This window comes from Indicator indicator, chromosome 36 (genome assembly GCF_027791375.1).
Source record: "Indicator indicator isolate 239-I01 chromosome 36, UM_Iind_1.1, whole genome shotgun sequence".
NCBI lineage: Eukaryota > Metazoa > Chordata > Aves > Piciformes > Indicatoridae > Indicator > Indicator indicator.
In genome coordinates, this window is record NC_072045.1 from 1213343 (window position 1) to 1238711 (window position 25369).

At 59.1% G+C, this 25369-nt stretch overlaps 4 protein-coding genes across 5 annotated transcripts; 3 read left to right on the top strand and 1 right to left on the bottom strand.

Moving 5' to 3' along the window:
* Nucleotides 1–3746: 3746 nt before the first annotated feature.
* KANK3 (KN motif and ankyrin repeat domains 3) lies at nucleotides 3747–15198 on the top strand. Of its 2 annotated transcripts, XM_054396025.1 has the most exons (11): nucleotides 3747–3784; nucleotides 8502–8576; nucleotides 8872–10581; nucleotides 10714–10813; nucleotides 10960–11184; nucleotides 11689–11776; nucleotides 12097–12316; nucleotides 12631–12773; nucleotides 13085–13285; nucleotides 13373–13471; nucleotides 13730–15198. In XM_054396025.1, the coding sequence occupies exons 2-11, from the start codon at nucleotides 8540–8542 to the stop codon at nucleotides 13787–13789; spliced, it is 2883 nt and encodes a 960-aa protein (XP_054252000.1). In that variant the 5' UTR covers nucleotides 3747–3784; nucleotides 8502–8539; the 3' UTR covers nucleotides 13790–15198. The 2 variants fall into 2 exon arrangements, with proteins under 2 accessions (XP_054252000.1, XP_054251999.1); XM_054396024.1 differs by having other exon boundaries at nucleotides 13373–13772.
* Nucleotides 15199–16975: 1777 nt separating this feature from the next.
* RPS28 (ribosomal protein S28) lies at nucleotides 16976–17536 on the bottom strand. The gene is made up of 4 exons (XM_054396026.1): nucleotides 17465–17536; nucleotides 17325–17372; nucleotides 17122–17248; nucleotides 16976–17016 (listed from the first exon to the last, which is right to left on the bottom strand). Exons 1-3 carry the CDS (start codon nucleotides 17501–17503, stop codon nucleotides 17126–17128), a joined length of 210 nt encoding a protein of 69 aa, XP_054252001.1. The 5' UTR covers nucleotides 17504–17536; the 3' UTR covers nucleotides 16976–17016; nucleotides 17122–17125.
* A 76-nt stretch (nucleotides 17537–17612) lies between these two features.
* NDUFA7 (NADH:ubiquinone oxidoreductase subunit A7) lies at nucleotides 17613–18669 on the top strand. The gene is made up of 4 exons (XM_054396262.1): nucleotides 17613–17685; nucleotides 17841–17890; nucleotides 17982–18131; nucleotides 18419–18669. Exons 1-4 carry the CDS (start codon nucleotides 17635–17637, stop codon nucleotides 18513–18515), a joined length of 348 nt encoding a protein of 115 aa, XP_054252237.1. The 5' UTR covers nucleotides 17613–17634; the 3' UTR covers nucleotides 18516–18669.
* A 712-nt stretch (nucleotides 18670–19381) lies between these two features.
* On the top strand, nucleotides 19382–25361 carry CD320 (CD320 molecule). The gene is made up of 6 exons (XM_054396036.1): nucleotides 19382–19487; nucleotides 19702–19956; nucleotides 20886–20963; nucleotides 21307–21438; nucleotides 24950–25029; nucleotides 25218–25361. The coding sequence occupies exons 1-6, from the start codon at nucleotides 19382–19384 to the stop codon at nucleotides 25359–25361; spliced, it is 795 nt and encodes a 264-aa protein (XP_054252011.1).
* The last annotated feature ends 8 nt before the right edge of the window (nucleotides 25362–25369 follow it).

The following is a 25369-nucleotide window of genomic DNA, read 5'->3' on the forward strand; positions in this document are numbered from 1 at the left end:
TGGAGACATCCAGCAGTCCCTCAAGGACTTTTTCCCAGGTCCTGCTGGCCCACTTGTGTCTGGAGATCTAAGGAAACTGCTCCAGCTCCACTCTTGGATCCTTTGTTTTGCTGCAACATCCCGGGGAGGAAGGATCCAAGCAGAGAAGCAAGGATAGGAAATGAGCTTCCTGCCCACTCCTGCAGGCAGGACGGACATCCTGCCATGGCCGGGCTGGGACAGCTCAGCCTGCCTGGGGGATGTGTGCTGGGTTGGTTTCTGTGTACAGCATGGAGGCCTTCACTGCAGCACTGTCCTAGGCAAAGCCCTGGGCAGCCTTTGCCTGTGGGTCTCACACTGTGCCCATCCTAGCCAGCCCATTGGTGGGGCCATGGAGGGGGCGATGGAGGCAGGAGCCAGGCTTGGGCAGGCATGGGGGAGCTGGAGCAGGCGGAGATGAGCTCAGGCAGGCAGGAAACGGCTGGAACACACCCCAGCAGCTGCTGTTCCACGTTCACCCTTAGCACAAAGTTTCTCCCAGCCATAGCCCACCAGCAGGCAGCCCTGGACATCCAGGGCTTTGGGAGCCTGCTGCCCATGGCAGGGACCAGGGTGCCAAACGGTTTGGGATCCCAGTGCCCAGGGAGCAAATGGAGTGGGTCAGTTCATGCTGCAGCACACAGGGCTGCAGCCTCTCCCCACCAGCATCTCCAGCAGTGTTTCCCAAACTCTCTCCATCTAAGGGCCACCAGAATGAGGCAGGATGACAGCAAAGGCTTGCTCACAGCCAGTTGCTTGCCTGGCCAAGCTCTGTGAGTTTCCTCATGTGCCAGCACCGTGCAGTTCCTGTGCTGCATGAGCAGGGACATGGACACAGCCTGTTCTGTCAGTTTGCATCCACTTCCAGCTCCTGGGGCTCTGCTCCCAGCACACTGCAGAGCAGCTCCTTGCCATGCTGGTGCACATCACAGCACACACACCCCTACTGCCTGGATAGGGAAACTGAGGCACAATCACATGCACAGTCCCAGCTGGGGCTGGCAGAGAGCAAAGGACTGGGATTCACAAAACAAAAGCATGGTTTGAGACCTTCTTCTGGACCAAAAAAAGCTCTTTAGTGTTTCTGATGATTGAAAACTCATTAGGTCCCAGAGTTTTGGGAGGGTCAGGGCCAGTTATTCTGTCCAGCAGAAGGTTCAGGACCAGGCCCGGCCAGGATGCCATGAAAGTTAGTAGAGCCCCAGGCAGCTAAACTACAACATTGCAGCACCAGGAAAACATTGGGAGTTGGCAAAACTGCTCCTACAACAGCCACGAAAGCCTGGCTAGCCCCACTCATCACTGTGCAGGGTGGTGAGAGATGTTGAATGCTTGGTCCCAGGCTGTGGCAGTCCCTGATCTTTACCCATGTCCTTACCAGGACTGGGCACCCAGCTGTCTTTCACCTACCTGAAGACCTGCAGCCTGGCAGTTGCGTGTTCATTAACTCAAAGCTTGGCACAGCAGGGCAGGCAGCAGGAGCTGCCATTTGCCTCCAAGCCTGGATTCAGCTGGGGCTGCCAGGGCCTGCTGGCCCTGCCAGGCAGGTGCCCCAGCTTGGACTGGTCCTTGGTCCGCATCCCTGGCCCGGGGTGAAGGCATCACGCTGGCCAACATGTGAGACTTGGGAATGGCTTTTCTCCATGCAGCCTCCCAGTGCAGCTGTGATTTACTGGGGTTACAGCAGGGTCTGGCCCTTGGCACTGCTCTGGCCATGTCTTTGTGCTTGAGCTTTACAGAGCTCCCTCAGGAAGCCCTGAATGTTAGAGGCAGAGGCTGTCCCTTGGGGTTAGTTCTGGTTGGTCACAAGAGCTTACAGCCAAGGGTTCTGAGTAGCTCAGGGAACGACTCCACAGCCCAAAGGCTGCTGTTGAGCTTTAGCCTGGAAATACCTCTGAGCTGCCACAGCTGCTCCAGCAGCAAATTTAGGCAGCCCCAGGTTTCTGTTTCCTTGGAGGTGCTTCGTGCTTCAAGGCTCCTCAGCACTGTTTCACAGCTCTGCCCTGGTCCTGGGGTGGCAGTGGACACATGGGAAAGGTCTGCAGAGCTGGCATGAGATCTCTTTCCCAAGATCATTTTAACTCAACTCTTCCAGGGTTTTTCCCTGCCTTCACAAGGAGGAAACAATAACTGCAGTTTGGTAATGGGTGACAGCTTTGTCAGGATTCCAAGAGGGAGACCAAGGACCTGGCTGTGTGCCCTCCGTGGAGCTCTGAGCTGAGACTCAGGGCACAAGCTTTGTGGCACGGCCAGTGGGCAGACACTGGTGGGACTTTGCTCACTGTGCCAGACTTACCTTCCAGGTCTGGATGGAGGAGGCAGGCTGCATGGCTAGGGAGGAGAGGCCAATTTCTTTGCCAGGCAGGCAGTGAATCGACAGGAGTGGAGCTATTCTAGACCTGCTTTGGAGACAGAACAAGGGCATGAAATGATCAAGTTCATTACCACAGGATGTTGGAGAGGCCAAGTATGTAAATGGGTTGGAGAGGGGTGAGGTTTGTCAGTGGAGGTAGATCCATTAGGCTTTTCCGTCCAGATGCTGACCTTTTCCCAGGAAGTCCCCAGGCTGGCAGGCGGCAGCTGGGCGGGAGCCGGGAAGTGCTGCTTGCTTCTCCTGCTCTTCCCGAGAGCAGTGGTTACAGAAGAGTCAGCCACGGAAAACCACCCGCGGGGTGCAGCAGCTGAAAAAGAGAGAAAAAGAAGCAGAAGTCCTTGCTGAGAAATTCAGCCTTGAAAGGGGTTGGAGCTGCTAGTGAGGGCAAGCTTTAAAATGTGAAACTGCCAGGGGTCCCTGCGGGATGGAGCACGGCCCAGAGCTTGGCGCTGAGCGACCGGCGTGCGGAGCAGGCAAGGAAGAAAGCTGGCAAGAAAAGGAGACAAACAGCCTGCTGCTGAGCCAGGGCAGGGCTGCCAAAACCCAGCGGGGCCAGGCCCGGGGGAGCCCGTCTGGGGAGAGTGGCACAGGGCTCCCAGGCACGGGTGGGACGTGTGAGACCAGAGGGGCCAGGCAGGCTGGGGGGACACATCTGTGATGTGAGGAGGAGGATGGAGCAGGGAGCTGGACTCCTGGCACCCGCAGGCCACCAGCCCGCAGCAGTGTTGAGCTCAGGGCTGAGGATACCACACATCATCAGGGCGACACAGGCAGGGGATCCCCCTTTCTCCAGGGAGACCATGGCAAGGTGAGCAGGGTAGGGACATGCCCAGAGTGATGAGTAAGGGCATTATCTCATCCCATTCGAGAGATAACCAGGGCAGGGGATTCCCCAGAGATAACCAGGGCAGGGGTTCCGCCATCCCTGGAGTGACTGGGACAGTGGACACCTCCCTTCCCGGGCTCTCTGGGACAAAGGAGAGCCCTTCCCCAGGGTAACCAGGACGGCGGACCCCGACGTGACCAGGCCAAGGGACATCCTCTTCCTGGGCTCGACAGGACAGGGGATATCCCACCCCGGGGACCACGGGGACAGAGATGGCCCCAGATGCCCCCAGCCCCAGGAGAGGGGAGCGGCAGGACCTCCGTGCCGGAGTGAGAGGGGGTCCCGCGGTGCTGCGCGGGCCGGGGGCGGTGCCCGTCCCGGTCGGGGCCCGGGGGCGATCCCCTCCCGCCGCCACCGCCCCGCCCCGCCCCGCTCTCGGCCCGCCCTCGGCCCGGGGCTGCGGCGGGCAGCGCTGCCCGGCGCCGCGGTGCAGCCCAGAGCTGCGGGGCCCGGGACGGCGGCCCCGAGCTGGGGCCCGGCTGCAGCCCAGACGCCCGGGCGGTGAGGTGAGGGGCGGCGGAGAAGGGACGGGGAAGGTCCGGTCTGGCCGGCAGCGGCGGCTCCGGACGGCGGCGGGGCGGGGGCTCGTCCCCGTGGCGGAGCCTGGCGGGGCCCCCGGAGTCGGAGTCGGAGTCAGAGCCGCCGCCGCCGCCGCCCGGGGCCCGCCGAGGGGCCGCTCGGGGACCGCGCTGGGGTGGGGCGGGCCTGACATCTCCCTGCTCGGGAACTATGCCCTGGCAGCACCGGGACCGGGGCTTCTGCCCTCACCCAGCGGAGCCTGGACCGGTGCAGGCGGCTCCGGGCCGTCGGGGCCGAGCTGGGCCGCCTGCCCCGGCTGACGAGGAATCTCCGGGGCGGTGTACGGGTCTGGGTTGGGTTGGGTTGGGCTGGGGGCGCCCGAACCTGCGGGGGCGTGCAGAGGGCTGGGAGTGCTATGGGCGTCCCAGAAGGGTGGGAATGCTGGTGGGCACCCGGGGTGTGGGGACCTGCTAGGGACGGCGGTGCTGTGGAGCACCCCAGGGCACTGGGAGGCTGCAGGACTGGGGGACACTCCGAGGTGCTGGAGGCCCACAGGGCTGGGGGTGTGGCAGGGGCTGCAGGCCCCTCTGGGGTGCTGGAGGGCACATGGTGGGCAGATGGGGAACCCGTCGTGGGGCTGTGCCCAGTGCTATGGGTGTACCTGGCTGCGTGTGTACCCAGGGCTAAGTGGAACCACTTCACCCCCCAGCACCTCCTCGCAGCAGGGTGATCCTAGGCCGCTGGGACTCTGCCAGCTGCATGTGTGGTCATCAGCCCTGGGGGGATCAGGGAGGTGTTTCTGGAAGTGGTGGTGGGCAGCTGTGATGGGAGTGCAAGACCAGAGGTAGATGTTTTCTAGTGGAGTTACAGGAGCCCTACTGAGCTATAGATGTGGCACGGCATGGAGAGCAGATCCCCCTGTGAGCACATCTACCTATGGACCACACCTGCTGTCCAGGTTGTGTGAGCCTGGGGAGGTCCCCGAGGTGCTGGAGAGCTCAAGCAGCTCCCATGGCTTTCTGACACCCATGCTGACAGTGACAAACTCCAGAAATAGCAGCCTAGCCCTGAGATGAGGCTGCTGAGTGGGAAGCAGCATTTCCTTTTCCCTCTCTGGCCAGCACAGGCACACCCACACAGCACCCAGCAGTAATGGGAGCAGCTCCAGCATGGGCAGTGTGGCCAACGGGGCCTGGGAGAGCAGGCGTGGGGACAGCAGGTGGCACACAACACCAGCTGTGCTCTACAGCCATGGTCCAGGGGATGGGGACAGGAGAGGTGGCCAGGAAGGTGCCACAGCACCAGCGGTGACACTGCAGGTGACAGGGACGTGTGAGCAGCCTGAATCCCAGCAGGGCACTGGCAGTGGTGGAAGCCCTGTGCTTGCTCAGTGTTTTCCCTTTAACTCTGGGACAGCCTCAGCCCCAAGCTTTGGGCCTTATCTCCTGCACGCAGCTTTGGGGGAAGCATGCCTGGCTGAGATAAATCAAGTTGTGCTGGCCAGGGCTGCTCTGGACTCTGTTCTTCTCACATTCCTCATGACCTCACTGTTTTGGCTTGGGAGGAGAGCCAGTGAGAACTCTCTCCATGTCCAGCTCTGGCCACGCTGGTGGAGTGGCTCAGGCTGTATGGCCAAGCATATGTGGCTGAACCAGGGTGGGGGCTGCCCCACTTGTGCCCCTGATGAGGGAAAGGGCCCAAAGAAGTCTGCAGCTTTAACAATAGCTGTTCCAGGCCTGTTCCCTGCAGCCCAGGGGCTTGGGGACCCAGAGCAGAGAAGGCTCCACAAGGCCAAGCATGCCAGGGGGTTGGGTGAGGCTGGGGCATGAGTACTGGGCTGTATGTGAGCTGTGCCAACTTGCCCAGGCTGCCCCATCCCCTACAGGGCTTTTTATTGTCACTGAGCAGAGCAGCTCTAGTTTTGGCCCCAAGTTTCCTGTGTTGGCATCACTACGGTGGCAAGAGGAAGAATCAGAGGTGCAAGCCCAGGGTGAAGTGTAGCCCTCCCTCCATAGGGACAACTGTGTCCTCATGCAGTAGCCTTCTCCTTCACCTCCTCCTCCTCCACTTCTCTTGGTCCCCCCCTGCTTCTCTGCAGAAATAGAGCAAGACTAGAAACAACGTTTGCATTTTTTATCCAAAGGAATCTGGCACCTGGGGGCCCCTGTGCCCAGCCCCATCAGCACCAAGCCCTGGTGCCCAGGGGAGCAGCCACAGCTGCTGAAAATCAGCCTTTGGCACCAAGGTGGCCGGCATGGTCTTCCCCATTGGGACTTCAGCCCAGGTGGAGAGCGGCTTCCCTTTGAAGTGCTGGTGGCGGCCAGCTGGGGACAAGGGCTGGCTTTGTGTGGCCGCCCCAGCAGGTGCCAGCAGCGGCTGGGCCAAGGGTGTGGGGACTTAACCCTTTCACTGCCGCTGTACAGGGCCCTCTGCCTCCTTTGCTCATACTCTCCAGCTCAAATCCACCCTGCCTCTCACTTCACCACCCAGCCCAGGGCAGCCCAGGTGCAGGTTGCATACTGCATGGTGCCCAGGGGGACATCATGGGGAGCCTGTCAGGGTTTGGCCATCACAGGGTCTCCAGAGCAGTATGCAGTGATTTGGAGCAGGTCCATGGCCTGGCCTGGCTCTTTGTTTTGGAGCTGGGTGAAGGCAGAACTGGATCCAGCCCATCTTGTTGGACCTCCAACGATGGGGGCCAAGAGCCACAGGGGAACTGTGAGAGGCTGTCCCCTGGCTTTGGGGACAGGCAGTGCTGCCATGTATCCGCTGGCATCAGCTGAAGGGGCAGGACGAGGTGGCACAGGGAAGGAGCAGTGCAGCCCTGGGTCAGCAGAGGGGACATCAGGGCAGTGCTGGGGGAAGGGCCTCTGCCACAAGCAGCAGAACTTGTGCAGGGCTCCCGGCAGAGGCAGCTCCTCCTGGCACAGCCCCAGGCAGGACAATGTCTGCCCAGGCAGCGGAAGGGAGCTGCTGGCTGAGGAAATGCTGCTGCTGGCCCTGCTCCTGCTGCTCTCCCCCTTCCTCCCGTTTGATTTACAGCCTGCACAGAGCCTGCTGGGAGGTTTGTCCTCACCACCATGCTGCTTAATGACCTGCAGTGAGGGCCTCGGGGAGGAGGAAGCTGGCAGCTCCCCGGGGCAGGAGGGATTGGATGAGCTGGGGGTGCCAGGCACGAAGTTGGTGGCAGGGGAAAGGTGGAGTGCCAGGACAGAGCTGGGATGATCCCAGGGAAGGTGGAAGGGGTGCCAGGATGGAGCTGGGATGATCCCAAGGGAGGTGGAAGCTGGAAGTACATCAGCTATGGATGGGTTGGTAGAGGAGGGCAAGAGCCCCAGGATCTGGCCTGGTGACTGATGGGAGGTGTCTCATTCTTGCTTGGTTGTAGTGAACCCCTCGACCCCATGCCCTGGGGCTGCAGTGGGAGGCTGCCCTGTCCAGCTGAGCCTGACCTGGTGCTGCCTGTTCCAAGGCTGCTCCTCCAGCTCCTGGCAGCTGCGTGGTCAGGGTGAGCCACAGGCTGGTGACTGCAGCCGCATTGCCATGGGCAGGGGGTGCAAGGCAGGGACGCTCACACCATCCCCATGTGACAGGGATGGCCACAGCATCTCTGCTGTGGAAGTCTGGATCCTCTGATTGTCCCAGGCAGGGGATTTGGAAATGGATGTGAATGTCTGTCTGCAGCCAAGGGCAGATCCTGAACCCTGATCTGGACAGAGCTGAGTCTCAGCTTCCCTTAGGGCCGTTCCTGAGCTGCCTTTCCTCTGCAGCATGCTTCCTCCCTCGCTTTTTTCCAAAAATAGCTTGGTGCCAGATGCTTTGCCCACCAACAGCTGCACAGCCCTATGGCCACCTGTGCCCATGGGCAGGGCCACCACATCCCTGCCAAGTGAGAACCCTGTGGGTGCCTGGGGGGTGATGCTGTGCGCAGCAGCAGTAAGTGATCCTGGGGTTCTGTTTGCCCCTGTCCTGCTCCTGCCAGGAACACTTCCAGCCTGGGCCCAGCACCCAGATGCTGCCAGATGTTATGGCAGGTCCCATCTAAATGCTCACAGCTGGCAGCACCCTTAGCTTGAGCTCACCCTGGCCTGTAGCCACATCCTGCTGGCTCCCCTCCAGCATGCCCATGCCTGGCTCCTGGGGTTCCCATTTCATTGCCCCCACCTCCCACCATGCCTTAGCCCCCACTAGGAAAAGGCAGCCAAGTCCCTCCTGGGGGGTCACTGACCCTCAAGACACCCCTGGGGCAGGGATGGACAGCACAGGGCACCCTGGTCCTGCTCAGCCCTTGCAGAGGGCAGCCATGGCACCCAGTGGCCCAGAGGTGCTGGCAGCTACCTGCTGTCAGGCAAAAGCATCGATTCACTTCATCCAAAGCAAACTTTTCTGCGGCCTCTTTTTTCTTTCCACTCGTTCTCGCAGCACAGCCAGGCTCTGACTCACGGCTCTGCACCCTTGGAGCTGGCAGGGAGCGGCCGCAGCGGCCCCAGCCCGAGCATTCCTTAAATGTACAAAGAGCCCCAGCCCCGCAGGCAGCGCTCCGCTCCTGCCGCACCGCCGGCGCCACAGCGGGGGAGGGAGCTCGGCACATGGCGGAGGGTGGCTGTGGGGTGTCCCCCGGCCAGGGGACACTGATTTGTGGCTGCGTGGGGCTCAGTGTTCCCTGATTGCTCAGTTTCAAAGGACGTGGCCCTGTCGTTGCAGGTTGATGATCCCCTAGTCAGCAACATCCTGGGGAGAAGATGGCTCAGCCTGCACCCCTGAACCAAAACCTTCCAGGTAAAGAGGCTGGGGGTGTCACGGGGCAGGGACAGCAGAGGGCACGTGAGGGGAGTGGCAGGGCTGAGCTGTCCCATCCCATCTTCAGGGGCTTCTTCACCCCAGCACCAACCTTGGCACAGAGTGGGTGCCCTGTGACACCCAACAACACTGAGGGTGCCAGGGTCCTCTGCTGGGCGCACTGCCAGCAGTATCCTGGCACAGAGTGGGGCCTGCAGAACCCAGTATAACCCAGTGGGAAAAGCCTTCCTGCCTCCATCAGGTCTCTCCCTAGCCATCCCTCCTCCTCCCGCAGATCTCGGGGGCCCATTCTTGTACCGGGACCAGGACGATGGGGAGAAGAGCTCCTACTCACTGGAGACTCCCTACGGCTTCCTCCTGGACCTGGATTTCCTGAAGTACGTCGATGACATCCAAAGTGGCCAAACGCTCAGGAAGGTGCCACGCAGGGCCAGAGGTGCCCGGCAGCCGCCCAACGCCCTGCGCAGCCCCATCAGCCATGCCAGTGCCTGGACCTCCACTGAATCCCTCACCTCCATGGCCAGTGAGGATGGAAGGGCAGCAGTGCTGCTGTCCCCACACAGCCAGGGGGCCCCGAGCAAGCCAACCTCCCACCCTGTCTCGCCGCCGCTGCCGGTGCGGCTGCTCCCTCCTCCCACCCGCAAGGGCCTCGTGCGAAACCCGCGGGTGGAGAAGACCCTGCTGGAGACAAGCCGGAGGCTGGAGCAGGAGCAAGGCCACTTGCAGGACTTCAGTGGTGCCTCCCGCAGCAGCCCGAGCCAGCAGCTCCCCTGGGCGCTGGTAGGCACGGAGGGGCAGGTCGGCTGGGGCCAGGCGAGCCCTGGCAGCTCAGGGCACAGCACCCCGGCGGTAGGGCTCAGCACTGCACCCCTGCACCATGTGCGGGAGCAGATGGCTGCGGCCCTGCGGCAGCTGCGGGACCTGGAGGAGCAGGTGAAAGTCATCCCCCTGCTGGAGACACAGATCTGTGAGCTGAAGAGGGAGAAGGCAAAGCTGATGGAGAAGCTGTCGGCAGAGCCCAGCGAGGCTTTCGGCCATCCCCCTGGCTCCGAGGCAGTGGCAGGGGGTGAGGAGCCAGCCCGAGCAGGGCTGGAGGGTGAAGTGGAGCCAGTGAAGGGGCGAGCGAGCAAGATCGCAGAGCTGAGGAAGCTGACGGAGAAGCTGGCAGTGCCAGAGAGGGCTGGCCGGGGTTGGCCCAGCAGGAGCCCCAGGGCCGCCGAGAGACTGTGCCGCTCTGTGGCGGTGGGTGAGGACCGTGCCATGGCTGATGTGGTCTTCTACTACCGGTCCCAGCAGGAGGGCAGCGATGTGGTTGACAGCAGGGAGAGGGAGCGCAAGGATGCGTCCGTCTGGGTGCTGGAGTCCTCACTGGGGCTGTCCAGCGAGGCAGAGCAGGAGCTGGAGCTGCTGCAGCAGACAGTGGGGCACCAGAAGGAGGTAATTGCCCTGATGGAGGGGCACCTGCAGGAGGCCACGCGGGAGTTGGAGGAGCTGCGGCTGGAGGTGTGTGCCCGTAGGCCCTGTGGGCAGGCGGACAAGGAGGTGACAGCCAAGCCACAGGTGGCTGAGGTGCTGGTGGAGGCTGCAGTGGCGATGCAGAGCCGGGCGGCCGGAGACACCCTGCAGACGGCGGAGGCAGGTGTGGAGTGCTGCCCACAGACTGCCTGCATCGGGGTGGGCTGCCACCCCCAGGGGCACGACGTGGCCGTCGGACCGGATTCGGTGCCCAGGGGTGAAGACAAAGGCAGCCAAACAGATGTGTGCAGCAGCCAGACCGACATGGGCAGCACCGTCCCAGCAGGCGAGGAGGCAGAGCCCAGTGCAGGCCATGCCCTGAGTGCCTCCTTGGTGCAGGCTGCAGGAGAAACAGGGGGGATGTGCCAGAGCAGCCCAGCCCCCAGGCCAGCCATGCCAGACATGATGCCCAGTGGCTGTGACCCGTGCCCAGGGCAGGATGGCAGAGCTGCTCCGAGCCCTGCAGCTGGTGAGTCAGCACCACGGGTGACAGCAGGGTTTGGGATGGGATGTCCCTGTAGGAAAGAGGAGGGTGGCCCTAATGGGGACAGCGCCTGCAGGACCAATGTGGGTAGGCTCCTGACACCCATCTCTACCCCAGGAGCCCTGAAGTCCATCATGAAGAAGAGGGATGGCCCTCCCCGGAGTGAGGCCGAGGGCAGCAAGAAGAGCCTGCAGTTCGTGGGCGTGCTGAACGGGGAGTATGTGCTGGGGGCCTTCTCCTGCCCGCCTGGGCCGGCCCTGGGCCCCAGCATCCCCACCCTGCACTGGGGAGCAGTGGCAGTAGGGTCTCAGGGGGGGACCAGCCAGGTGCTGTGTTACCACCGAGCAGCTTCCCTTTGCACAGGTACGAGAGCACATCCAGCGAGGAGGAGGAGGAGGAGGAGGAGGAGGAGGAGGAGGAGGAGGAGGAGGACAGCTCCTCTGAGAAGGCTTCGGCTGACAGCTCCAACAGCGAGGAGCAGGACACGGAAACCACAGATGAGGAGGCTGGGGAAGGCAAGCCGGAACCAGGACAGGAGTGTCAGGGGGATGCAGTGACCCTGCTGGAGCCCCCTGAGGTGAAGGAGAAGTAAGTGCCCAGTGAGGAAGGCTCCCTCACGCTGCACAGGCTGGCACCAGCCCTGCCCACTCAGCAGCTCTGCCCTGGGTTTGGTGCAGCTGATGGGGAAAGCACTTCCAGCTCCTGCAAAAACCATTCAGCAGGAAGAGTCCTGCCAGCTTCTTGGGTCTGCTGTGGAGAGGAGGAGAGCGCAGATGCCCCTTTGCTGGAGTAGTTTGGAGTGGGATATAAAAAACCAACAACCCTTTAATGGCATTTTTCAACGAAAGGGAAAAATTTGGCCTAAATCTGGATAAACACTGCCTGGGCACACCCAGGTAGGGCTTGGCTCAGCAGAGCTTTGCAGAGGCTGAAGCTGCCAAGTTACAACTACCAAGCTGGTTGTTGCACCACAAGAAGCTCATGGGCACAGGGGAGAGGAGGCTCTGGAGGAGCCTCAGGGTGGCTCTGGCTGGGGAGGCTTGGGTCAGGGGATGCAGGCCTGTGGTACAGACCCCTCCCTGCTCTCCCCAGGTTTGAGCTGAGCCCCAGGATGCGGGAGGCCTGCCTCATTGTTAAGACACACCTGGGCCATGCTGGTGCCACCAAGAGCAAAGAGGTGGTGAGTGGGGTGCTGTGGGTGGGACCTGCTCAACCAGTGCCTGCCAGGGTCCTCCCTGGGGCTGCCCTTCCCAAAAACAGACCAAGCAAAGCTCAGCATCTTCCCCCAGAACACAGCCCTTGGCTCCAGACACCCCTGAACCCACGAGGACTCAAGCTTGGGCCATCCCAATATGGGGTTGGGGTTCCCTGCCTTCTCCCAAACCCTTCCTCTGGAGGATTTCTGCTCCCTGCCAGGGGCAGCAGCAGAGGGTGGCTGCAGGGGGGTGTGGGGCATGCAGAAGCTGCAGCCCCCAGCTCAGTCCCGCTCGCTGCCCACAGCTCGCCAGCAGCAGCTTGGTGCTGCAGGAGTGGTTCCGTCTGTCCAGCCAGAAGTCCTCCGTCCCTGACACAGTTGCCAACCACCTGCTGGCCTTCGCCGAGCTCTCTCCTGCTCTCCTGACCCACGTGGTGAACCTGGCAGATGGCAATGGCAACACAGCTCTGCACTACAGTGTATCCCACTCCAACTTCCACATTGTGCAGCTGCTGCTGGACACAGGTCAGTGCCCCTAAGCCCCAGAAACATCCCCATGCCACCATCCTACTCTGGCCCCAGGCCATGTCCTGGCCCTGCCAGGCATGGCGAGATGGTGCTGGCAGCAAAGGGGCAGGAAGAGCTGCCCTGGGCTGTGCCCATCCACAGGTGCAGAAGAATGTGGGTAGCCACTGCAGCCCAGATTGGAGAGGGAGAACCCCTCAGCAAGCCTGTGCCCGTGGGGCTGTGGGACATCTTGAAGCACCCTAGGCAGGGCAGGATCCAGGCACGTGGCTCAGTCCATGCCTACTGAGCCCCCTGCTGTGCCCATCTCCCAGGGGTCTGTAATGTGGACCACCAGAACAAAGCTGGCTACACAGCTCTCATGCTGGCAGCGCTAGCAGCTGTCGAGCAGGAAGACGACATGAACGTGGTCAGGAGGCTCTTCAGCATGGGCAACGTCAATGCCAAGGCCAGCCAGGTGAGTGTGGGCTTGGGGTCACCATCCTTACCTGCTCCTCTGGCCCCGAGGCAGCTGCCAGGGCCAAGCTCAGCTCCTCCAAGGGCAGGACTGTGACTCCAGAGCCTGGAGGGGCTAGGACAGAGGGCATCATGTTAGGAACTCCTGCCTGGCATCAGGGCTCTTAGGTCTCACCCATATCTAATCTCGAGTGAGAGGTGCCCAGAGACTGGGTGGGCACCAGGGACAGGAGCAGTCCCTCCCTGGGGCAGCAGAAGAGTGGGTGGCAGAACCAGGGCAGGAGCAGCCTGGCAGCGTCCCTTGCACTGCAGGCTGGGCAGACCGCGCTGATGCTGGCTGTCAGCCACGGCCGGCAGGAGATGGTGGCCGCCCTGCTGGCCTGCGGGGCCGACGTCAACCTGCAGGACGAGGAGGGCTCCACGGCTCTGATGTGCGCCTGCGAGCATGGCCGCACCCACACCGTGAAGCTGCTGCTCGCCCAGCCTGCCTGCGACGTCTCCATCACCGACACCGTAAGTCTCTGTGCCGCCGCGGCCCGGCGACACCTGCCCCGCCCCGCGGCCTGCCCCGAGGGTCTTCCCAAGCGCCCTCCCTTCCAGGACGGGAATAACGCCGTGGCCATCGCGCTGGAGGCTGGGCACAGCGACATCGCTGTGCTGCTCTACGCCCACCTCAATGGCACCAAGGCACAGCCTCCAGTGAGTACCTCTCCCCGCCACCCCCCAGCTCCTGCCACCTGCCCTGTGCCACTGCACCATGCCTCAGCTGCACTGGTAGGAAGGGGGCCCCGTGGGAGTGGACAGGGCTGTGACCCACAGTACCCCCCAGGAAAGGGCTGCAAGGACAGGTGCCACACACTCACTGCATCCTCAGAAGCAGGGACCCAGCCTGGCTGGTCCTGACCAGGAGTCACTGGAGGGATCTCTGGTGACATTTTGTGGCTGCTCTCTCTACAGCAGGGGATATCTCCAACAGCCCTGAAGAGCCCAGGCAGCCCCAAGACAGCAGATCAGTAACCCTGGGATCCAGCCAGGTGCCAGTCAGCATCATCAGCACTGGCCTGTAACTGATGTCCCCTCACCTGCCACTCCTGTGCATGCTGAACTGCTCCCTGCACTGCAGATGCTCCAACCCCCCTGTCACTAGGAGCAGGCCTCCTCCCAGGGCCTCACTTGCCTGTCTGTGCTGCTGACAGCAGCCCAGGCATGGCCACCTTGCTCCACCAAGGGACAGAGAAGCCAAGCATCAAGTGACCTCGGCATGGGGTGTGCCCCATCCCCTCTGCTCCCTGCTGTCACCACTGGAGCTATGCTGGCAGGGCCCTCTGTGAGTCCCTAACGCACTGGAACACAGAAAACAAACCCAACAGCACTAGCTCCTGGTTTCTGCTCTCAGCAGCCCCTGGCAGCTGTGGGGCAGTGGAGCTGGTGGCAGGGGGCAGGGCTGTGGAAGGTCTGCACCAGCTCAGTGTCCCTGGGGAAGCCATGCCCAGCAGGCAAGAGAGAGGGGACACAGCAAGCTGCTTCCTGGTGCCTTGGACATGGTCTGGGAGCAATTCCAGACTGAAATACTTGCCCTTCTTTTCCGGCATTTCCTTTCCTGGATGAAATCTGCATTTTTTTCCTAGCACATGCACACAAAGTGATAAAAACCCAACCCAACCATATATTACTTAGTCAAAGGATGGAGTTCAACATGGAATCACTTGGTGATGTCATCTGCTGAGCCAGGAACACTTCTGGGCACTCAGGGCAGCAGCGAAGCTAACAGGAGGAGGCCACAAGCCACGGACAGAGACTGCCCAGCCAACACCTGACGCAGGGAGCAGAGACCTTGTCCCAGGGGGAAGGACAGAAATTAGCTGCTCAGTATAAATAGAGTCTCAGAGCCACTGACTGTGAAGGCAACCAGAGCCCAAACCCTTCCCAAAAGTGAGGAGAGCATCTGAGGATAGCTCCAGGAAAAAAAAAGTGGCAAGAAGTGCTGAGGGAGCCCAGGGCCTGCAGAGAGGGATGTGTATGTCGCAGATGTGTGTGTGCACCAGGCAGGGTGAGAGCAGGCAAGGTAAGGAGCAAGGACCAGGAAGAAAGAGAAAAAAAGCTTCTGCATGTGAAGTCAGCTCTGTTCTGAAACCTTCACAAAGCCAATGTGTGGCACAGCCCCTCCCCCTTCTGCTCTGTGGCCCAGCCTCCTCCCCCACCATCACTTCTGCCCCACCTAGGCCTGGTCTGGGCCATGCTGCAAGCTCGGAGATGCTCCCCAGGAAACTTGGTGTGGGCTGCACACTGCTGACCTCGCAGTGGGGCTGCTTCAGCTTTGCACTGAAGTTAATCTACAATGCTCACAGCCACTCCCTAGTACACTACTCTATGTATTCTGTACTCGCTGCTTTGGTCTCACAGGTTTGTTTACTGATATTTTAATACTGATGTCTATTTTTAAGATATAAATAAAATTTAAAGTAAAAATGCTTTGAATTATTATTACAGCCAGCAGCAGCCTCCTGCCTCCTTGTCTGGCTCAAAACCCCCAGAACAGCTACAGCAGAGGATACCCCAGCACAGGCCTCACCCTGAGCAGGTGCCTGCACATTTCTGCATTCCCTGCAGGTTTCTGAGCTGCCTACATCCACCAGGCTCATTTTATTCCAGCTGAACTGTCCCAGTCAGTGTCTTCTGGCCTGTTTCACTTCACAGGACCAAGTGGGACAACAGGACCAGACTGAGCCCTTTGCTACCCCTGGCTCACCCCGTGCTCTCGTGTTAAGCTACATTATTCAAGGGCAATCAGAGTGGGGATGCAGTCACCTCTGTCCTCACATGGTCATGGGCTGACCCCACAGAGACATCTGGGATGGGCTACAGCTGTTCTCAGCCATGCCTACTGTAAGTTTACCTCTGACTGGCCACTGACTCACAGCTAATGCCTCCTGCCTGGGCTACTCAGCACTGTCAGCTGCCACAGCAAATGCTCTTTGGTCATTTCTAAAGCTCTGCAGGGAAAAAACAGCAGCCAGAGGACTGAGTTCTAAGGTGGACTTCTTGTACTTGCAGCTAGCTCCTTAGAGCTCTGCTGCACCACACCAATCAGGGGAGTGCAGGCTCATGCAATGCTCTGAGATAGCCCCAAAGAATTACCAAGCACAAGATCAAGTGACAGCACAAGCAGATATTGGTAAGAGCTTTGTCCTGAGCACAGAATCCATGAGCTGACCACGCACAACACCCACAGGAGGCAAAAAAACCCACAAACCCCTACTCTTTCAATACCAGCCCCCAGAGCAATCCTCACCATCTGCCCAATTTGAGCAATGGGAACACCCATTCCAGAAGTGCTCTCCTCAGCTTCAGGATAGTCAAACTCTCAATTCCACCTGCAACTAAAGTGTCTTAACCAAGGCCTGAACACTGAAGGATGAACACTCCCATCAGACATCCCAGAGGAGGTGCAGACCTGACACAGTTCAAGCATACCATAGACCAGTGTCACCCTTTCCAGATAGAAAACGCCAGTACTTAAAACCCAGCCCTTCAATTGTGCCAGTTTTCAGGCTCATTCCAACTCCTTCCAGCCTTTTACTTTATGCAACAGCTCAAACCAGTAATCTTTCTAGCTGATCATCTGGTAATAGGAAAAGTTGAGGAGTGAAGTAAGGGCAACAAGTTTATTAACTCCTTTAAGGAGAGAGGGAGAGAAACTCTGACTGTGGGTGGCTGCCAGGAAAGAGCAGGTGTATTTATAGCAACATTCATAGAATGGTTTGCTGAGGACAGACAAGCAGCAGGCTGGTGCCCTGGAAGCTGGTACAAAGCTGGACTTCCAATCTGTAAACTCCTCAGAAGTCCACTTTGTTTATCAGTGCCACTTTACCAGTTACTGACAAAAAAACAGCTACTGTAAAGGTCAGATCAAGACTACTGCAATCAAAATAATTATTTTTGTTAATAGAAATTCAAGAACACAGCACTATTATAAAGAAGAATGCTGTGTAACCCCAGCAACAAAGCAGGGTGTGCTTTCATCCCTCAGCTGAACCCAATGACAAAAGGCAGGCGAACAAGTGCTGGGATACAGCAGAGCACTAGGACACAGCAGGGCAAACCTGCACTCAGTGAGATCCAGGCAAGGGACTACTGGAAAAAACCTTTTATTGCAATTACAGGACCGCTATGCTCCTCTCCATCCATCCGGCCCAGCTGAAGCCCACCAGCCGCTCCGAGTATGCGCTACCAGAATTCATCACCTGAAAGAGAGCAGCAGGGGCCATGCCGGCTTAGAGGCTCGGGGGCTTCGCGGCGCGGGGAGGCTGCAGCCGCCGCCCCGCAACCCCGGGCGGCCCCACACTCACCGGCTCAGCGCAGCCGCCGCGCCTCACGCTCCGACTCCAGCAGAGTGAGAACGTCGCCCTCCCGCACCGGCCCCTTGACGTTGCGGATGATGGAGCGGCTCGTATCATCCATGAACTCCACACGCACCTGCGGGCCCAGAAGGCGTCAGCGCGGCCCAGCGGCCCCGTTCCCCAGCCAGGCCCGGCCCGGCCCGGCCACTCACCTGCGTGCACTGCCCCTGGGAACCGGTCCGGCCCAGTACCTTAGTCACCTGCGGGGACAGAGCGGAGGGTAGTGTCAGCTCCCGATCCCCGTGTCGTGTCGTGCCGTGCCCCGTCCCGTCCCAGAGCCCCCCAGCCCCACCCTGGCCAGCTTGATGGGCTGCACGCGGCTGGTGTCCATGTCTGCTCCGCGGGGGAAGGGCCGCTGCCTACCCGCGCCGCCTTATATAGCGCTAGCCCTCGCGAGACACGGCGTGCCCCGCGAGCTCCCAGCAGTCCCCGCGCCGCTCGCTGCCCTTCACAGCGGCCAAAATGGCGACGGCCACTAGCATCATCCAACGCTTCCGCAACTTCCTGGCGGGGGTAAGGGCGATCCCGGTCCCGGTCCCGGTCCCGAGCGCGGCCGGGCTCGCGGGGCTCTGCGCTGTTGGCTCTATAGAGCCGCCGGTGCAGGGCAGAGGCCCGCGGGTCTGCACAGCGCCCGGCATTGCGTGAGCCGCTCTCCCCTTGCCTTGCAGCGGAACCTCCAGGCCAAGCTGGCGCTGCGCTACGAGGAGATCTCCAAGAGGTGCTAGCGGGCCGGGCCGGGCTGCGGATTTCGGCGTCAGTGCCGAGGCTCCTCGGCCCCAACTGACCTGCTGGATCCGTTTTCTGTCTAGAACTCAGCCGCCGCCTCGGCTCCCGGTGGGTCCCAGCCACAAGTTCGCCGATAACTACTACTGCAGCCGGGATGGACGGCGAGAGTCGTTCCCTCCCATCGTGGTCGCGTCGCAGCAGAAAACTCTGGCGGCAGGGGCTCAGGTTGGCAGGTGGGTCTGACCTTGTCCGTCCTGCAGCACTGCTGCTGCCATTGTTCGAGCTGAGTGGGTTTAAGCCTTGTTTGACTTATACCGGAGATGCAGAACTCTTCCTATTACCAGTGATGGATTTCCAAAGTTGGTAAAAGAACCCTGAACTATTTCTTTGTCTGTATCTCCTCTTGAATAAGGGAAATAGTTGGAAATTGACTTAACAAACCTCTCTAGCAGTAATGAAATCTGTACTTCCAATTAAATCTTGCTAATCTATTTTTCTTTCTTTCTTTCCTCTACCACAGTTCAGGCTCTGCAGTGACAACAGCTGATAAAAAACCGGTGACACCAGGACCACCACTTAAGAAGTGGGAAATTTCTAAAGACCAGCCCTATTTGTGAGCAGTGAGGGTGAACAAGGCTGGATGTGCTGGTCACACTTTGTCATAAAGCAGCACTCTGAGGGGGAGGCCTGTGGTGGACTTTGCAGCAGTGGTGCTCCATGGAGCTTGTCAGCTGCTGCTGATTGATAAATAAATGTATTTAAAGCTGTGGTTATTCCTCCTCATTCTGTCTGTCCTATTTAAATTAGCCAGAGTACTGCTTTTTAATGTTTTGGGCGTGAGGCTTTCTTGAGGGAATAGGAGCACAGCACATGGAGGTGAGCTCTGAATTTGTAAGTTACAGCTGAGGCCCTGCTTCAGGATGGAGCTTACCAAACAGTCCCTAGCCAAAAAAGCCCTGATTTTGCAGAGACAAGTGCCCTGCAGCCTTCTTACTGGAAGTCAGGCTGCCCTGCTGCAGCCACCCACTGTAGTCACAACTCTTCCCTAGTGACAAGGGGTTGGCTGTAGCTGCTGTGAGCTGTGCTGGTTACTCCACTGCACTGCTGAAGGTTTGCCTGCTGCCTGCGCTGCCGGAGCGTGAGGTAGTTCCTTTGCGCATGGCGGCTGGCAGCTAGCAGCGGGGTCACCTCGCTGCCCGGGCTGGGAAGCCGGAGAAAGCTGCAGATGCGGCCGGGGCTGAAGGGAGCCGGGCACCGACTGTGGAGGATCTGCCCGCCAAGGGGCACCAGAACCGCGGCCCGCTCCCCCATCCGGCAGAGAATGCCTCGGGATGGCGCGAGGGGCGGGTTGGGCCTCCTCAAGGGCGTGCGCCTTCGTCCCGCGCATCCCATTGGTCGAGGGCAGACCCGCGCGCATGCGCTCCGCTGGAGCGCGGCCAGCTTTATAGCGCAGAGGAGGGGCCCTAGGGCCTGGGCTAGCGGCATGGCGGGGCGGCGTCGGCTGCTCTCGTTCTTGTTCCTGCTCCCGCTGCTCTTCCCGGTGCTGGTCCCGCTCCCGGTCTCGCTCCTGCCGCCTCCGCCAGCGAACGGTGAGAGCGGGAGGGGGGGTAGGACCGGCACTCGCACGTGTCGCGGTTGTGCTTCTTAGCTCCCGCGTACACCCTTCGCTCCCATTGGCTGCTGCTCGTGTACGCCCTCGCGTGCGGGCTTCCCTCGCGAGGGGCGGGGAGGGTAGAGGATCTTTGGGGGGTGGGGGGGGAATCAGCATTCCAGCGGCTCCTCACCCTCTGGCCGTCCCTGCAGCCTCCCTGCCTGGTTGCTCCTCGGGCCAGTTCCAGTGCAAGCCTGGCACCCTCTGCTTTCTGAATGAGTGGCGCTGCGATGGGCACCCGGACTGCGAGGACGGGGAGGACGAGCGGGACTGCAGTGGGCGCCCGGACTGCGAGGACGGTGAGGACGAGTGGGGATGCGAGACGGCGACCCCGGCGGAGCCGAGTCCTGATGACGCCTGGGTGACCCCGCCGCGGAGCTCGGCGGTGCTGCCCACTGACAGCGCAGGTACGGGACCGGGAACACAGATTCCGGTCGGCCGGGGGAGGGCAGCTGCAGACTGAGTCCGGTGGTACCCCGGTAAAGGCCCTCACTGCCACGCAGAGACCACTGCGCTGCTGGCAGCGTGCTGCGGGGAGGGGAAGCGCTGCAGGGTTGGCCCTACCTTGAGCTTCCTCCCGTGGACAATGCGGTGAAATCCCCCAGGGGAAGTGCCTTTGAAGTACCTTCTTCCAGAAAGTGCCATTCTGTAGCTTCCTTCCAACAAAGCAGTGGTACTGGAGTCCCATCTCAGCTGCTCTCGTCTTTGGGGAGTAGGTGAACTGGAGGGAAGGGGACAGTGGAAGCGCTTCTGGGCCGTAGGAGCAGGATCAGGGCAGCAGATGCTGGTGTCTGTCAAGCTGACCTTCAGCACCTGCATCCCCAGGGCTGCTCTTGTCTGCTGCTCTGCTCTGAGTTGTTCTGGAGCTTCCCTTGTCACAGACCTGTAACTGGCTGAGGGGCTTGGAAGGGCTGTTCCAGCCCCAGGGGTTCTGTGGTGTCAGGGAGTTGAAGCACCAGGTATGGAGGGTAGGGATACTGCTGCAGGCATGAGCAGCAGTGCTTGGATTTGATCTCTGCAGCAGTTCATTTGGTAGGTGGGGAGGTGTGTTGCAACCAAAAGGTTGGACCTTGGGCTTCTACAAGGACAGGTTAGGATGCTGCAGCTACAGCTGGACAGTTTCCCAGCTTTCCCTCTCACACATTTCCAGCAGGAGGTTTGGTTTTTTTTTTTTTCCTCTCTGCTGTGGGCTTATCACAGTAACAGCAGATAAGTTTCTGCTCAAATTGAAAAAGGCCTCTTGAGGTTGGCATTGTTGAGGTGAGCTGGGCACTCAGCCAGACACTGACCATAAGGTGTGTTGGAAGCCTGACTGACTTCTTGCTTTTTCTTGCAGAGACTTCAGGTACAGCTGTGCTTGAGGGCTCTGTGCCATCAGGGACTCAAGGCCACTTTTGGATCTTGATTGTTGCAGGTATGTGAGACCCAGACTGCTGTACATGGTCCTGGGCTATACATTGAGTATCCTGATGGAATTAATTCCAGATTTGTGTCAGTAGCTGCTTTTGCTGGGCTGGGAGGACTGGGGCAGGCCTTACACCACAGCTTAATTATTCCTCTGACTCGGACACACCATGTCCTTGGAAAGGTCATTCCATGCAGTCTGGCACTAACTCGTTTCCTCTTTCTGTCCCTTATCCTTGAGGGAAGCTGCTGATCTCTAGCTGTTGGCTAACACTGTTGAGCAGCAGAATCCAGCCCTGATGTCCAGGCCAAGTACTGTGAGTGGTTCTCTGCTTGTGCACTCTCCTCTCTAGTGCTCCTGAGTGTCCTGGTAGCTGTGGGTTCTATTGCTGTTTGGGGTCTGTCCAAAGCAAAAAGCAGATCTGACATCTTCAGTCTTGAAAAACCATCCAGGGAACAGCTGATGCCTGACAAGAGCCAGACAGGTTCCTTTCCCTGAAGGTAAGTCTCTTGTGCCCGAGGGAGAAATGCCTATTGCTTTGTATTCCCAGCCTCTAGAGCTTTCCCCTCTGGGAGCAGCTTTTCCCAACTATTCCTGCTGCTGGTCAGCCTCATGCCTGGGTTTTCAGTCTGGCTTGAAGCAGCAGAGCTCTCCTCTTCCTCACAAGTCAGGCTTGAAGGCTCTTGCTTGGCTGCAGGGGTAGCTGCCTAGCCCAGTGTGAGACGATGATGGCTTGCTCTGGTGGTGATGTCTGATCTCTGTCCCTCCTTCACTGCCCAAGGACACTGAGCAGTGTCCTTGTGCTGATCTGCTGCTGGGGGCTGTTTTCCTCAGCTTTGCACAAAGGGAAGTCAAACCAGTCCATTCCCAGAGGCCTGTCCATAACCAAGTGCTTCTCTGCTCTTGTAACAGGGATTTTTGCCATGAGGTGATGAGATGGTTCTGGTGCCCCTCCTGCTCACTACAGAGGCTGACTGCGTTGGACATAAGCTCTTCAGTCTGGGTTGTTGCACTGGAGTAAGAAGGTGCTCCCCTTGGAAATGGGTCTTAGATGGTTGGGACTACTTTGGCTCTGGAAGTAGCACAGAGCCTTCCCTGGTGCTATGAACTCACCCCTCATACAGATGGGAGACATTCCCTCCTGTTGCTGTCTCCAGGGGCTGGTGATGCCACTTCTTACCAGTGTGGCCTTGGGCACAGAGGTTTTGTTCTCCATGACGTGACAGGCACTAGGTGCACTGTTTCCTCCCAGATTCCTGTCAACTGCTTTCTTCCACTTCCAGCCAAGAGGCCTTTTCCACCTGCCCCATTCTTCCCCCTGAGTTTTGTCAGGGAGTGGAGACTCCGACATGCATTTCAGCAGGAGCTGAGTGACTCCACAGGGATTAGCTGGCTGTTTGCTCCCTGTTTGTGCTGGGCTTTTGGTGCTGCTCAGTCCTACCTGCAAGAGGTGTGTACTGGCAGGTCAACCTTGAAAAGCTTCTGCCTGATGGGGCTTTGCCAAGCTGCCACTGAGAGCCAGCATGGGGCAAGCAGCTTCTCCTCACACTCCCTTCCAGCCATCCTCACACTCCCTTCCAGCCAGGTCACTGCCCTGTGCAGAACTACACTTTTCACCCCAGTGCTGAGCTCTGGATGTTGTTTCTCTGACACTGTTCGAGGTATCTTCCTTAAAACTCTTCTGACATCAGTGGTGTCCTTGAGGTGTCTGTACTGGGACCAATGCATTTATCTCCATCAGTGGTGTGTTCAGTGGGGTCAAGTGCGGTTGATTTGCCTGGGAGATGGGATCCAGCCAGAGGGACCTTCAGGCTGGAAGAGTGGGGCCATGTGAACCTTATGAAGTTCATGTGCAAGGTCCTGTGCCTTGGTTGGGGCAGTCTGGAGAAGAGAAGGCTCCAGGGAGACCCTATTGTGTCTGTTCAGTAATATAAATATTGATTAAAAGTACAAATACTGATTCAAAATATAAATAAAGGGGGCTTGGAAGAAAGGTGGAGAGAGGCTTTTGACCAGGGCCTGCAGTGACAGGACCAGGCACAATGGTTATAAAGTGGAAGGAGGTGGACTAAGATTGGACACAAGGGAGAAATTTTTCACACTGAGGGTTGTGAGACCCTAGCCCAGGTTGCCCAGGCAGGTGGTAGATCCCTGGAAACATCTGAGGTGAGGTTTGGGGTTTTTTTGCTTTCAGCTTGCAGTAGCTGATGTCTTGGATCAAACATGGTTTGTGCACTGGGGCCTCTGTGCAGCTTCCTGAGCAGCTGCATGCTGTGCACTTCTCAGGAGAACTGGCAGTTGGGGAAGGAAATTCCTGAGCAGAGCCTTCAGGTCAGTGGTGGCCCCATGCACCTTGCACAAATGTTCACCAAGTGCACAAATGATGAAATGCTGCTGCCCAGGCTGCTGAGCTCTCTGCCTTAAAGGTGAGACTTTGCCTTGCCAAGCAGACCCTGGTCATCAGCCTTGGAGCAGGAGCCTTCATCTGCTGGATGGTGTGGGGGAGATGGTGAACCCCATCAGAGAGACAGCTCCATGTGGTGGGGAGCTCTGAGTTCCTCCAGAGCTGCTATGTTTAGCACCAGCCTGCAGGTCACCTTCAGGGCTGCACACAGCCTTGCTTCTGTTTTCATAGGGACAGGTGGAGAGAGCTGCTGGTGAATGACACAGGGGAATAAAGAATCTGAAACTAAGGGCTGCTGGGTTTTTTTTACTTTCCTTGGGTTTATCCACGTGGGAGGGTGGGGGCTGCATCACCTTGGGATTTTCACATCCTGGGAAAGAGGACTCGTGGTGGATAGGCTGGCAGGGCAGGTAGGGAAAGCAAGGGCTGCTGTGCCTGCCTGGGTCTGGAGTGACACCAGCACACGCCAGAGAAAATGGAATCAAGGGAGCAGAGTGACAGAAGAAAATGAAATAAAGGAAGCAGATTGTGTGGGGCCGAGTGAAGCAGCTGGTGCTGGCACCCAGGGGTGCACAACAGATGACAATGGAAAGTTTAGCCAACAACCTGAGAAATTTGAGACTACCTGAGTTGGCTCCTTCATGAGAGTAAGGGAAAGGGGCAAATGTGCAGCAGAGTGGGAAGGTGCTCCAGAGATCCCAGTAGGACAGGGCTGAGCCAGGGCTGATAGAGCTGCTTGTGGCAGAGGTCAGCTGTCACCAGCCTGGCCCAGATCATCCTCTTAGCTGGAGCTGTAGAGCTGAGCTGCCCTGTTCTGTGACACAGGGCAGAGCCCCTTGCTCTGTGTGGTGAGGAGCAAGGCTGGGGGGTCATGCTGAGCAGTCTCAGCCTCTTCCCACTGCAAGTCCCTGCAGGTTTTGCTCACTGATCCCTGAGCTGTTCCAGGGCTGAAAGAAACTTTTATTTTTTTGGTGGGTCTTGTGCCAGAAGCATTTTTGTTGTCCTAATCCCCAGGCTCAGGGACTTCAATGGTGGTGGAGCCTGAGCTGCTTTCCAGCCTGGGAGCAGCTTTGTGCTCCAGGTCCCTCTGTTCAATTAGATCAATTCATGGAAATCTTTGTGGTGTTTCACATGGTGAGCTAAGGCTGTGCTCCAGATGTTTAGTTTTGATTCCCCTTTTAACTTGCAGATCAAAAGGATTCTTTCCTTCTCTTCTCTTTCTGTAGTTTAGGGGAGTTTTTCCTGCATATTTGCATTTCCAGTGCCCCGTTTCCTGTTCCTGCCCTTGCTGCTGGGAGCACGGCTGCTGTGGTGAGCAGGTGGCACAGGGCATTGATGCAGGAGCAGCTCTCACGTTGAGGATCTTCTCAGGCACTGAGTTGAGGGTCAGAAGGTTCCTTCACCTCTTTCCGCATCAATCTGGGTGCTGAGGGATGAGCTGGGAGGTGACGGCCACTTCCCTGCCTTGGGCTGTGACAACTGATGGGGCAGGGGCAGCTGCTTAAGGAGTGGCTGCTGCCAAGAGCAGCATCTGCAGTGGGGGTGCAAAGCTGGTGGAATCCTGACCGCCTGCACCTTCCTGTGTTGCCAGGGGAGGGCTTCGGGGTCAGATCAAGGCAAGTCCCTGCTGCCTCTCCACTTGCCATTGTGGATGCCGTCCTTGGGAGCCGGGTAGCGTGCCAGAGGCAAACAGCTAATAACAGCCCAAGGGAGGAGAGGGGCAGGCTGGAAATAGTTCCTTACATAAAGGGCTGCTGCTCCAATCTCATTATGGTCTTAGGGAGCGGACACTCGGCCGCCTCCGACCCCTCGGATGGAAATCACAATCTGATCAGCAATCGGCTTTGGGAACCTGGCAGGTGCCACATGGCACCATAGCACAGCCAGTGCCCCCTGGGCAGCAGCTCACCGCTGCTCCTCTGAGCCCGCAGCACTTCTCCCATCGGTGTGCAGCCGGTGGGAACACTCCCATGGAGCCGGAGCTGCCCTCCTCCAGCCCATAGCAGCAGGC